This window comes from Perissodus microlepis, chromosome 7, assembly GCF_051167445.1.
Source record: "Perissodus microlepis isolate ML-2025 ecotype Zambia chromosome 7, ASM5116744v1, whole genome shotgun sequence".
In the NCBI taxonomy this organism is placed as follows: Eukaryota; Metazoa; Chordata; class Actinopteri; order Cichliformes; family Cichlidae; genus Perissodus; species Perissodus microlepis.
Window position 1 is genome coordinate 50,946,669 of NC_140467.1, and position 14,875 is coordinate 50,961,543.

The 14,875-nt window shown below is 37.0% G+C and overlaps 1 protein-coding gene across 3 annotated transcripts in view; it reads left to right on the forward strand.

Annotated features, from left to right (window-relative positions):
- Window positions 1-2,306: 2,306 nt before the first annotated feature.
- LOC146384042 (netrin receptor UNC5D-like) overlaps window positions 2,307-14,875 on the forward strand; it is a 176,121-nt gene continuing 163,552 nt past the window's right edge. For all 3 annotated transcript variants that reach the window (XM_084935746.1, XM_084935747.1, XM_084935748.1), the window contains exon 1: window positions 2,307-2,654. In XM_084935746.1, coding sequence (XP_084791872.1) covers window positions 2,570-2,654 — 85 coding nt within the window. In that variant the 5' untranslated portion in view covers window positions 2,307-2,569. The remainder of the gene's footprint in view (window positions 2,655-14,875) is intronic.

Below are 14,875 nucleotides of genomic sequence, written 5' to 3' on the forward strand. Positions count from 1 at the left end.
CCTGAGGACAACTGTTTGAATCTGCCCGATTTGTACACTGAATTTTATTTTTTTTTAAAGAAAGTTAAAACAGCATCTTTTCATCGTGGAAGACAGTTTGATTATTTATTGAGTTTTTTAATTACTTTGTTATGAGCTATTAACTGTTTTTGATAGTGGGACACGTATCTGTACTACACAGAAACTGTCCATATCTATAGCTTCTGGATATCTCTTAGTTCGCAGTAGACAAAAGCTGTTGTTTTAGTAGTCACAAAATGCCACCCAAAATAATATTACCCACAAAGAGCATTGAGCATTCTTTATTTCCTATGAACACTTTAGGGACAATATAGCACAGTTCAAAGCCTTATAGAGCTGTCAAGGGACATCCAGTTATGTTATTATTTTATTGTCAATCACCAACAAGCTTCTTAGGACATGTAGACATATCAGTTATGAGTGTAGTAAAAGGATCTTAGCACTTCTGTCATCTCTCAGTGAGTAATTACAACAACATATTATATGGAAGCGTTACAGTGCAGCAAGTCAGTGTGTTAGAGCATTTCTATTGTCTATGTTTTCTTTTTTCTTTCTTTTTTTTTCTTGGGCTTTCTGATTACTCAGTACTCTTAAAGCCACATCAAATATTTAATGCACAGTTTATAGCTCTTTATATTATCAAGTAGTTAACCTTGCTTGACTGGCTGGCCTCTGGTTATGACTTGGGGAAATTAGCCACTACATTTTGGTTCAATAGGGTAACAGCCGAGGTCAACCTGTGGTGATTTAAATAAAAACAGATACACAGTTTGAATGAGAGATCCCAGAATTTGCTCCAATTTGAAACTGATATTGCAAAACAGAATATTTTAGACTTTTTTTAAGTGATTAGAAGGCTGCCATCATCTTGTGACATTTCAAATGCAGCTGACAATAGACAGGCTCATCACCATATCCTCACAGTATTCTCAGTAAACGCCAGCAGTAGTTTACGAATGTGTGTTTTTATATAATCCTGTATTTAGACACAAATTTAAGGCAACTTAATAAATGAATATTAACTTTTGATTACTTTATACTTCTACTTCAGTACTTTTCTTATGGATTTATTGCACTTTAGTACTCTTTCGCCATTAAATTAATCTTACATACAACTTCAAGACATACTTCTCAGTTAAATATTCTTTGAAGATGTATCAAATCATTATGGACTGATATCAGTTAAACTACCCAACTGCATATAATGTAGAGTGATGAAAAGTAGCTATGCATATTAGAGAATTGTAATTGAGAAGTTCTGAGGCACTTTACTGTTTTAATTTCATGCTACTTTATGCTTCTGCAGAACCATTTCAATGAGAAATTGCCTACATTGTTCTCCACTACATTTATCTGACAGCTATAATGACTTACTTTACAAATTCAAATTTCAAAAACCTTTAATGAGAATATCTATCCAATAGCAAGAATTATTTTCACCTCGGCCAACTATACCATTAAAATCCTATTTAAATGCTAATGTTTCTGTAATTGTATAACACAAAATAATACAACTCTGACAAAAGCCAATTAGTCGGTACTTCTATATTTATTGTAGAATTTGCTGATGATATGCACTTTCACTTAAGTAGTGTTTAATTCGAGATCCACAGTTGGAGTATTTTCTTAGAGAACAGCACTACTTTTGCTTACGAATGGTTTAGAATATTTCCATTACAACCATATCCCAGCTGAATGGCTACTTACAGTACTGATGAAGGCTTCAGTAATAGTGCAATATCAAAAGCAATGCTTTGCAAATGTTCTCTGAAAATTAGAGCGGGTATATTATTTACATTACTTAAATATTTCGCGCCCCATTCCACATGTCATTTTGAAAAGTGAGAACTATCACTCCAATAGAACTTGGGTGGAATGAGAGTAAAGTGAGAAAACGCCCACTTAAATGACACCAATTGTAAGCCATATGGTCATATGTTAACGGCAGTAATTAGAAAATCGTAATTTTCCAGACAATGCCATTGGCAAGAGATGCAACACACCGGTGTCGATTTTAATGACCACACTGTCGTCCAGAACTACAGGTTCGAATGCCTCTGGAAACGTCAGAAACAGGACAGAGGTAATTGGTCATTACATGTGGTCAATACAGGCGCGAGCACAAACAACTGTCTGTGTGCACGTGCACACACGCACATGTTTTGTCAAGCCCTAACAGGTCCACCAGGGTTTCAACAAGACCTCGTACTCACTTTTTTTTTTATCTCCCTCTCTCTCTCTCTCTCCCTCTCTCGCGCTCTGAAACAGCGAAAGCTGTTGGCTCGCGCGCGCTCAGTCTAATTATTCCACTCTCGCGCAGCTGAGTGGCGAGTGCTGAAAGCTCCGCACCGCTTTCCATCTCTTCCTTCCGCACTGCGATTCCGTTAGGAGACGGTCCTCTTTGGCGGACACGTACTAGCCCACCTGGACAGAGGTTTTCATCAGGACACGGAAACGTGTTAAAAGGAGTCTCGTGCAAACGACAAATGCACGAGACCCGAGGCCGGTGCCCCCAGACCCGACGGGGAGGGAGACAAGCAGAGCAGTGATGGGACAGTTCTCGGGAGGATGCTACCTGAGTTTTTTCATCTTTGTGCTTCTTGGTTCGCAGCCGCCGACCACATTAGCGAGAGGTAAGCTCAACACCGAGACACTTTTTGAAGAGCTCGGTGCTTTTGGGGGCGTCTCAGTCCTCCCGAATAAACTCAATAAAAAGGTGTGTGCCCCGACAGACTGTGTTTCTGACGCTGACTCTACTTGTTTAGGATTTTTTTAAAGTAATCTTTTTTCATGTCCAGGTAGTGTTAGCAATTTATGTTTGCTTGACAAACAAGCAAACAATAAAGCTTCAGACACCTTTATAAATCACATAAATTCAAATTAAATTAGAACAAGTTTTTTTCTTCTTTTTTTGTCTTGCGCAACAGACTGGCTAAGATTTGTTTATAAATGCTGCTTTAATAGGTTTAACGTCAGTTTCTTCTAGTGCAACAAAATGCTTTTTACTAATCTAAATTTGCTTCTTTAAGGATATTCTCTCTGGAGTACAGTTAAAATGACTGGGTTCTGGTTGACTTTGATTTCACTCAAGAAATGTTTCAGAGTCTCGGTGTGTTTTTTGTTTATTTTATTTATAACATAAGATAACATAACCGTTATTAGTCCCACGCGTGGGAAATTTGTTATATTTTTAATGTTAAACCCATCTCATTTAGACAAAGTCAGTATTGTGATGGACCAGTTATAAGTGGTTTAATAGCAATTAATAACAATGTCTTAATTCAATGGCAGTGACTTTTACCTCAAGAACACCGACTCATATCCTTTAGGACGGCATAGTCCTGTCCTGTCACTCATTTTCTTACTGCTCTCATCTTACTTTTCTTCTTCTGAGGCTTCTCAAAAAAGCTTACCATTCATTCATTCTTTCTGTTGCTCATGATGACACTCACTGTGAATGAAAGCAGACTGTAATAAAACTGCTCACACTTTAAATACTGATTATATTGTCTATAATATACAAACGTGCTGTTTAGTGACTAAATTATGCATAAGGTATGGTATAAATGACACATTATTCACATTTCAAGTGGGCTTTCTAGCAATTATATGCTTTTGAATATATTAACATTGGTGCCCATGTGCACCATTGTTGGTTGCTGGGTGATTGTATGGTAATGGAGCAAACCAGTGAAACATGCTTTGAATGTAGTTTTCCACTCCTATGCTTTGTCGTACTGAAATTGAGAGCCAGGACAATGTTTAACATTATTTGTTAAATCATGGCATTTTGTTTAATTATGATTGCTGGTGAGGTGAGGTGTGTGTGTGTGTGTGGGGGGGGTATGTTTCGCAATGTGCAAATTGTGATGCCATGTTGATAGCATACTTTTAAAACTAGAGAAGCTGATAGCTTGGTGGTCTTCCTCATTTTTCTTGCTTTACTTTAAACAATAAAATAATAAAATATCCCCCCCCTTCGCCAAACTTGCTAATAGACTGAGTTGATTGTTTGACAGCTGTGCACGCACATGCATATCTTCTGACAGTAGCTGCTCTTTGTTCAAATGTTGACAGGCATGTAAAAAAAGGGTAAAAGGCTCATTATTTGTGCGCATACAAGGTAACTGGGAAAAAGTACTGTACTTCAAAAACCCAATTTGGGGCTAGCTCTAGCCATTTTTATGTCCACTCCTCTGCAACTGGATGATCAGAGGGTTGGGTTTTTTTTTAACCTTATGAGGTTGCAAGTAGACTCCTGCAAAAAGCTGTAAACAACAGATGCAGCTTCAGCTCCTTTGAACATTTTGTCAAATCTAGATTACATGTGTTTTTGGTGTTTCCCCTACATAAGACAGGCCTGTCTTTTATGACATTATATCGCATGAAAGTAAACATCTGAATTTATCAGTTATTTGTCACTACCAGATTCAGAATGTCTGATCATCAGTAAGCTGGTTACTCATGATGTGACGTGTTCTATTTAGCCAGCAGATTTGAATGTTCATTGACTTAATGATAATACAGAAAACTGTTTTACTTAACTGACAACACTAATGAAACCTGTGGTTATGCACATGTTATATACTGTCTTTCGTCAGAGAATAGATAATCAGAGAATCTTTTTTGCTTCCGCCAAATCCATTCTGACCTATTGACATCCATTTATCTCATATGGTAGCGTAACAAAGGTGCATTTGCAAGTCAATTAGTTAACTAGCCCCAAGGTTTTTATTTTTGCATCCCAAGTTTTGAAATCAGCTTCAACTTGGAAATTTACATAGCATAAATATTATATTAAGCCAAAGTATCTTAAGGGCAACTTTGCATGTAAGGATCAGCGCGTTTTACCGATCTTTTAAAGAAAAGTAGGTTTAAACTAAGGCAGAAATGTGTTTGAGATAACCTTTCAAGACTGACCGTAAATTATATTTATAGAACCAGCTACCATGGCTACATTTCCATGTGAAGCGTTACATGATTTTTTCAAAGGCTTGACCTAATATGCTTGGATAGAAAAACAATAATAATGTTAGTGCATGAAAGGAAAATGTGCTTGTGTCTGCCCTACACATTTTTTAAAGGCTGCATGGACGTATTTTGTAATATATCTTTCGGATTCGAAATGGCTTTCACTTGGGCTTTAAAAATATTTATATCATACAATAATATTGATGTCTGCAGTCAAATACTTTATTCAGACATGAAATTAAGTGCTATGGAAAGGCAGTCTCCACACACACACACACACACACACACACACACACACACACACACAACTGGTTAAATAATGTAAAAGCAAGATTATTTTGCACAAGATAAAATATAAATGACACGTTACTCACACGTGTTGACACTAAATTTCACTTCCATAGCCACATACATGTAGAGAGTCCCCTATAAGTAGATATTATTTATCAGTTAGATGCCAAGTTAAAACACGGTCATCCAAATGCATTCATTGATGGGATAAATCACTTGTATTCAACAAGCAATTTTATTCTTAACGTGCCGAGAACACCAAGTGACAACAAAAAAAAGACCTTAACCCAAAAGAGGAACCTTGCAGTCAGTGCCTGCAGGGGGATTCAGCGAGGAAATGCTGCTGATAAAATGTTGAGCAGCACCAGTGAACATTACAGACGTGTTCAGTGTTTCTCCTAGGTTGACTGCTTTGGGGGACAGGTAGGCTGTGGGAGTGATAACCCCCACAAAGCTTCTTTAACCTTATTAAGTCTAATTGAGGAAAACACTTCTGACAGCTAGTAAGGAAGACAAAGGGTGAGCTGAGCAGGGTCGCACAAAGATACTATCAAAAACAATTCCAGCAGTGCCAAACAACACCACTTCAACAAGAGGTTCAGTGGTCAAGTGCCAAGGAAGGCTGGTTCTGTGGCTTGATATCCACCTCCACTGATGACCAGATGGATTTCAGGTGTGGGTGATTCAGGCTCTCAGAGAGGGGCGTAGCAGACAGGCGTGAAATATAATAAGAGAGAGTTCTCTTTTAAAAAGAGGCTAGAAGAAAGTCAGTGGCCATAACAAGCTTATTCCCCTGTGAATAAGAGCTCTATTGTTGTCTAAGAAGAATTAATATCATATCTGTGCGACATGGCTGCAGTGGGTTGGAGTGGGTTTTTCATTATGATGAACATGGGCACTCTACATATATATTTCTGTACTCTAGATGCATCGAATATATTTGCGGCTGAAAATTGCTCCCCAACAAAAACAGCATCAATTTGTTAAAGAAAAATCACGTAAATATGACAGATTTACAGAGCACAAAGTGGACAACATACAATAGCATATAAATGCATACAAATAGTATAACAATGACACATACTATGGCATATAAAAGCATTAAATAAAGCATAGAAAACCACCTAAACACAGCCAATTAGCAAACCATTGGTATAGCAATTACTTTAGGCTATAGCATAATGCACTTTATGTATAGCTATTAATAATGAAGTAGCCTAGTTTTAAATGACGGGTTCACGATTGTCAAATCTTTATGCATAACATCTGAATTAGTGGTTTTGGATTTTTTTTTTACTGTCACACCAGTGGGCGAGTCAAAATTTCAAGGTGTATTTATTGCACATGATGTTCCACCAGTTCCTCCATAATAATCCATAATCATGAGTCATTGCATTTATTTTTTGTCTGTGTTTTTAGCTGTTTTCTTATGCATAGAATAACATCAGCAGGCTAATAAAATATTAAGTTGCACTAGCTAGGTTAATGATTTTAGCTTTTGTATTTAAAACCTGGCTTACAGTACACTGGTGAAAAAGGCCAGTCCTACTTCTGCTTTAGCTTGCTGCCCACTATATTAGCAGTGGTCAACTTCTCCTGACAGGTGATTTACTCAGGTGCAACTGAAGTCATAAGACAGGTAGCTTTAGCAGTACTGTCTACTGACAGCCTTTCCCCTCCTTTTTTCTGTGGTCAGTCATGTGGTGTGATGGGTATGTATGGTTTGCTATACAAATGAAACTGATCCATTTCCCCTCTTGTTAACCTCTTTGCTGTCAATCAAATTGCTTTAATCTGTAATGCTCTACAAATACACTGGTTTTCTCTGTGACAAAAGTTCTTTAAATTATTATTTTAGGGCACCCATACATACAGTAAAACAGTCTATTCATAGCTTTTTGTGTAGGTGTATAGCTTACAGTTTGCAATAAAAACTTGCCTCACAGCCCATCAGTAGGTACACCGTTTGGCAACAACTAATTTCAGTTTTTCAGAAGAAAAGTTTCTGTTAGTCTCAATTTTGAGTCAAAATTCCCATGTTACTGTAAACGTATTATTTAGGTTAACATTCAAATATTAAATCAATAATTGGTAATGGCACCTCTACTTTTTTACTAATACTGCTAGTATTGTGATTTTGGCTTCACAAAATTAAATGAACATGATTGAAAGATATTGAAAATGCATTTTCTGCCAGTAGAACACAAAGCAATCAAGTGCTCCCTAAAATCACTGCCTAATAACCATGTCTACATGTGCCAATCACAGCTGTTCCCTGCACCACTCAGCGAGAACCTTCCTGAGTGCACTTGACCGCACTGATATACTACAGACCATCAAAACAAAAATCAGCTGTCTGTCACAGGGGAAGGCAAAGAGCTTGTCTCTAGAAGCAGATCATCATCAGTTCTTTAGAAAGACTTCAAATTTAGGGAAGTGATGTTCACCAAGAACAACTCATATGCAAAGAATGCTGTAGAGCTGTGTGCACTGTAAACCATCACAACAAACTTATTCAGCTATCTGTAAATACACCACAACTTGCAATATGATGATTGCATGAAAGCAAAGACAAACAATACAGTGGTTGCTAACATAAATTGTATAACTCAGAATGAGCCTGTAAAGTGGGTTAGTGTATTCATCCAGCTCACAAAGACACACTGAAATCACCACAGGAATCACATTCAATTTGGCTAAATATATTTGTTCAAATAACATACTGGACAAAAGATGTGCTATGCCCTACGCGCATGTTTTTTTCCACTGTGGCAAAACCTGTGCTTTATGCAAAACACAGGGAAAGTAGAGAGGGATCTCACAGCTGTTGGGACTCTGCAATAAAATGTTGATGTCACCAAAATCAATTATGTATCAGTGACAAATGATTGTGATCTCAGTAATTGTGATAGTTCTTTTGGGCATATTCATGCACCCTTAACCCCTGTGTATTATTTTTAAAATTCAGTCAGTATTTTTATTTCAGGAATATTATTTAGTTTGTCATTTAACATCTGTTTTCAGTGAAGTATTAATTTTATATATTGAGATTGCCGCCAAAAACAGCAACAATAAATAGCAATTACTGCATCTCTGGAAAATAAATATCATTTTATGTAACTTCTACCTAATGTATTTCTTAAAAAAAGACTACATAAAGCATTGTTGATAACACTGATGATGATAAGTATTGTATCAAAGCTGTAAAACACCACTATCTTGATGTCACTATTAGTTCAGTCAGTTTGTATTTGCATTTAAAGTCTTTCAATTCTCTTAGTCTCTTAACAAAGCAGAAGAACAGAGAGAGATACCAGCCTAGCTGAGCTTGTGAATTCATATCATTGCATACGGTGAGAGAAGACCATCATTTGCATGGCAGTACTGTCCATAGATTTTTGCTGAAGGGCTGTGAAAAGTGGCTACATCTAGTAACAGAGTCGTTTAGTTGGCAACAGTGATGGGATCTGAAGCGTGATGATGGATTCTGTGGGGGAGAGGGATGTTAGGTGTACAAGCTGGCACAGTCTGCATTGAAAAAAAAGATTGAATTCCAAAAGTGAAAAATGAATATCTACCTAACAAATGAAAACTGGAATAGTTGACAATTGTGTTCCAAGCCTATTTTGTCTAGGCTAACATGTAGCTCAGACAAAATGTAAGTAATTAAAGAACCTGATAATTCCAGAAGGTTCACAAACCTTTTCTTGTAACTGTGTGACAAGGTAAGACATTAAAACAAAAACAAACAGCAGAAAGGCAGGTTTCTGTGAAAAGCGTGACCTAAGGATGTGAATGAATTGGACAAGATTCAGCAGCTTCTTTTAAAACATCTCTCAACATCTCGGGTCCAAATGGGCTATATTAGGTAGGGTCGTAAATGTGCATTGCACTGTAACTTGTCAACCCAAAGCAAGACTAATCAGGTTGGTTGGATAACTACAGTGCTGTTATAACCTTTGTGCAACAAAAAGCTTATGCTATATGTATAATATTAGGACCATGTTTGTTGTCTTTCATAAATTCATTGATCAAGCTTCTGTGAGTTGACAATGCAACTCCTTGTGCTACTAAAAATGCATCTGGGCTTGAGTATGGAGTAAGTGAAAAAACTTAAGAGAGAAACAGAGATACAGAGAGGGAGGGGAATTGGAATGGGGAGGTGGATAAAAGGCAATGGAGTCATCTCTGCCATGTTTAATTTATCACAAAAATGACTGCCAGAATCTTGCTCAAGCTCTGGCTTTCACGTAACTGACATTACACATGATATGAATTCACGAGCCCAGCTGGGCTAGTATCCACTGTTGTTTTTATTCTGCTGGAGATCGCATGGTGGTCATATTCCCAGTTTCACTACTGCATTATTTAAGGGGAACCCATTTCTCTCCCCAACCTATCAACCCCATCTTCTGTCATTTATTCTCCACATTCCAAAGGAGCTGAGCTCATGCAGTCAAAGAGCCAAAAGAAATATTCTCTATAGGGAATATAGAAAGCTGCAAAATCAAATATGTGGAAATATTGACCGTGTTTTGGCTGCTTGGACAAAGCCCTAACTGTAAGATAGCTATTCTTTTTTTATGGGATACTGGGATTTTGAAAACTTTTAGATATAATATTTCCTGCAGATCTTTGATTGGAACAGAGTCCTTTTTGTTGGCTAAAAAAGCAAAAAAAATAAAAAACAATAAAAAAAAACACTATATTATAAACTGGTTGCTGGAACATTATATATCTATTCAATTCAACCATGGTTGTGTAGAGCTCTTCCTTATTACAGTTACTACAGTAGAGTACAAAGACCACTAATTGTCTCAGCAAAGATTTCAATTTATTGTTTGGGATTTTTTTTTAAACACACAAAACATGAACAGATTTCCCTGATATGTGTTATGTGTAGTTGTGCATTTACTCATTTAGTTTATGCTCTGCCCTATTTCGATCATCTGCTAGTTGTGTTTATGGTGCTCCAAATGCAACAGGAAAGTTGCAGAATGCTCTCTGCTGGACAGACGGGACAGACAGACTGGCCAGATTACAAATGCGGCTACAGAGGGATTGCTTTACAGTTAATGTCAGATGATAATATTTGCTTGGCTATATATTGGTTGAGGTCTACTTAAGTGTCTAGCTGGCTTTTTGTGAGCTTATATATTTTTATAATCATTATTTATTAAACAGTATTGTTACTTATGTTATCCAGTGACCAGAGAGGTTTAGGAATAAAGAACTGTGGACAAAAACACCAATAGCCACAGAGATCCCGAGAAGAACAAATGAATCCCTATTAATTTTAATTTAGAGTGACACCCCAAATTTTTCTGGAATATTTGCCATATTTTTTCTATATACTGTTTTAACATATTAAGGTTTATAAATTTGACCGCATGAAAAGCATTTTTGTATATTTTTATTTATATTTTGTACGGCTTCTCAGTTTTTGTGGTGTAATAGTAAAAAGAGGGGACAGACTAAAAAATAGATTTGTAAAAGTCAGCCAAACCACTATTTATCCATTAAACCAGATAAACCCAGTACTGACAGGTACTGATAGGTGTTGAATCATCAAGCATAGCTTATACAGCTTGTGTTTTCCCATAAACCCACTGCATTATGCCCATATGTATGTTCTATGTGCTCACAGGTGGGAAGAATAACATGGTGCCAAATATTGCTATTTCACTTCCCTCCTGCAGGTTTGCCCTCAGCCTTGTATCCACAACCTTTACACTTACTCTTCGATAAAAGCGCGTATTGCTTCCTTGTGTTTTGAAATAATACTGAAAAGGAGGCCTTGGAGATAACTGCCCATCCACAATGCACCATTGAATGTCTTACTGTTTAACTCAAGGGCACTGGCACAAATGTTAGATTCATACCGTACACCATTCACTTCAATGCCAAACACTCTCTCTTAACCTCTCTTTCTCTTTCTCTCCCTTGTAGCTCACAGTTTATACCTATGGGTAGCACTGTTGTTTCCTCTAAAGTGCTTGTGTTTTTGTAAATACCCAGACCCTTCATCGTTTTCTTGTTGTCCACTCCTCCCTTGCAATTCCTTTCGGTGTAATTTAGTTTCAGTTGTTTATAGCTGTGACAAATGTTTTGGTTCTGCTATCATTTCTCAACTCACCTGACTAAAGGAGGAAGGAGCCAGGACTGCAGAGGTAACGTAAGAGAGCAGGGCATGTAAGATGAAAAAAGCAGAGGGAGAGAGAAACACAGACGCGAGGTTTACAGTGCAGAATATCTGAGTATCTCATGTTATCAGTAACTGTCACATCAGTTTGTCAGTAACACAGAGCGCCTATCTCTGCTCTCCATGATAAATTAATTTCAAGCATAATCAGAAGCAAATACATATTTAATGACTCGGTAGTAAAGTACTGGTATAGTGTGTGTTTACAAAATGTCTGTTTGGTATGTGTACATTTTTTTTTACATGCAGAAGTCATCATGATTTTAACCATCACATCAGCAGTTTTTGAAAGGCACCCCAGTCTAAAAAGGACCCTCACCATAGTCTATCATATTATGAATGACATAACTGATTGATGTGAAACATACTGGAAACGTATCCAAAAAAAAAGGAAATTGTAGGAATTCCATAGAGATAAACCTGCGGATCACAACCAATTAAGGCTCCTTTGTTCCTCACAAAAGATATCTTGCCCCCCATTATATTAAATGGTTGTGCTTTAGACCAGTATGTTTGTCTTTTTTTGTTGGTGGTGGTGTGTGGGGGAGGTTGCGTAATGCACAACTGAACCACAGTTATGCACTTGCGTAGACAAAAATCAAAGTTTGCGAGACGAAAGAGTTCTTAAATGCCATGCGTTTTCCAAACTGATGGCATTTAAGATGAACTATGTTTAAATGTTCTGGATCTTGTTTTTTGTTTTGTCTTTGTCCCTTCTCTTTTATGAACACAGTACTTTTTGAAAAGTTGGTTGACTGTTGCGAGACAGGCCAGTTCATCCACATTTCTTATGTCTAGTGTTCCCTTTTTGAATTCATATGCATCCTCAAGGGCCATTTGGTGCTTTTATGAGTGTCACAGAAACAGGATGGGGTTTAAGAGTCCCTCTGAGCATATGAAGCTGACATAATACCTCTCTGAAGTCATGTGTGACTGTATGTTTTAAAACCAACAAAGCTCTGTCATTGATAAAATAAAACGCAAAGCTGGATGACAACTGCCTTTGTGCCTTTATGTTTTTCATTCCTGGAGACAAAAGAGAAGATTATCAAACACTCTTTGACAATTGCTAATCTAAAACGTATGAAACCGAAAATTATAGTGAACTGTGCAAACAGACTGTCTCATCAGTCAAAAAAAACAAACAATCAATAGCAACTACAACTCAAAATCGCAGCTTATTGCTATGATAACCTATAATTGGTAACTTCTGTTCCCAAAATAGTAAGAGATAATTATTTCTTAAGCAAAGTAAGCTTTTAAACAACTCTAACTCTGTTTCCCAGAGCAATAATGACAATATTAGTGTAGTAGCGAGACTTAAGAAACACGTGTATGCCTGTGTCAGTTGTTTGTAAAATTTAACATCAAATAAACATAAAACAAAATAAATTAAGCTTCTGATTAATTTGATGGCTCTGGATCCTCAAATAGATGCCTGTGTTTTTGATGGAGGACCCAGAGCTCCTGGAGAACATCTCTCTACAGAAAAAAGCCCTTTCTTGGTTCAAACTTGCCCCTAACATTAGTCACTTGAGACTATTCCTATACATTTGTTCTTTCCATTTTTTTTTCCATTTTTGAACATATTGTGTTCCATCCATCCATATATTCAAGACAGATCCACTGCTGCTATCTTGTCTTGAATATCGATTTCAATGTGTTGAAGTGCAGTTGGTCTGCAGATTATCTTTGGACATGCATTGGGTCAGAAGATTTTATTGGTTCAGACAGGAGGCACACAAACTGCTATTCAATTAAATTCAATTTTATTTATATAGAGCCAAATCACAACAGCAGTTGCCTCAAGCCACTTTAAATTGTAAGGTAAAGACCCTACAATAATACAGAGAAACCCTAAGCGGAGGATGTAGAGGAGATATTTAAAACCACACTGTGCCTCATTGCATCTGCTTTTTATTTAACTGTTTATCTTGGCTTACTGTTTTGTTTTTATTTATTTATAGCAATGAAAAGCAGGTTTATCCACAGCTTCAGTAATTATAAGTTCAGAGATTACCAAACCTTCTGTGACGTTCATGTCTCTCTCTCCTCTTAGACTCTTACAGCTGTGCTAGCTGTGAGATAAGCAACATAATTGACGTTGGCAGTTATCTAGGGCAGAAAATTTTGGGTGTATGTGTTTGGATAATATTACAGTAACAGCATTACCGTTTTAAAAACTAACAAAAAAATAAATAAAGACACAAAACCCCTTTCATTCACAAGCATGATTTGAACCATGTAACCGATACATGTGTTGAGGTAATTAGTAAAAAAAAGTGATGAATTACATATTACTTACTTAGTTTTCTTAAAAGTAACACTCTACGTTACTTAATTACTCACTGGAAAATGTAATTTTGTTACACAACTGGTTACATTACTCTTGCATCACTCTGTAACTCTGTAAAATGACCTGAAATGTAATGCCACATAATTACTTTTTAACAATATAAACCTAATAATTTAAAAGCAAAAATAAAGTAATAATAAAAAAAAGCTGTATAAACCTGAGGCGACAGGCCCACACACTGATATTTCCCTATCCTAAAAAGGACATGCATAAGATCTTGTTTAGGACACATATGAACACAAAACCAACAACACAAAGCAGTTGAACATCAGTCCATGGAGACTTCAAAGCGATGTAAGAAGAAATAAATACAGATGAAGTAGGGGTGGGCAATATAAACGATATACGATAGAAATGATATAAATTTGGCCAACGATAGAGATTTTGACTATATCGCTCTATCGCGATAGCGCATGTTGATGATGTCATCAAGCTGCGCCTGTTTTGGTCGAAAGCATCGCAGCGGCTACAACCATTATCATCTGCAAATTATGGCGGCGACAGTCATAGCAAAGAGATGAAGCACTTTTGAAATATGGGGAAAGCCAAAAACTGAGCTTCCTCTACTTCCGTAACATTGATTCATTAATGTTGAATTCTCTCGCAGCTGTTCTATTCCCATGTTGTTGCAGAATATTAATAACTAACCTCGTATTGTGGATGAATAATCTCAGTTGTTCTGCTGACTGACGTTTGCCCCGTGTATAGCATCCTGCTATGCGATTGCATTTGTCCCTGACCACCAGAATCCCTCACGTTAACTTTTATCGAGTGGAAAAAAAGTTGGCGTTCATCCTCCAGCTTCTCTGTGCCAATGTTATGCTAACATAGCTGTGTCGCTAGCAATCACGTAGCACAACATTATATAGCAGGTAGTCCAACTTCAGTAACCCTGCAAACGCCACTGCTGTTTAGTTTTCTGTCATCATTTATGTTGGAAGTGGTAGCAGAGCTGTACGTTTTAATTAGTTTCAAAAATCTCTCAGTCAGAACATGGTATGTCATGTTTAGGTGTAAACTAGTGAGCTAACTTC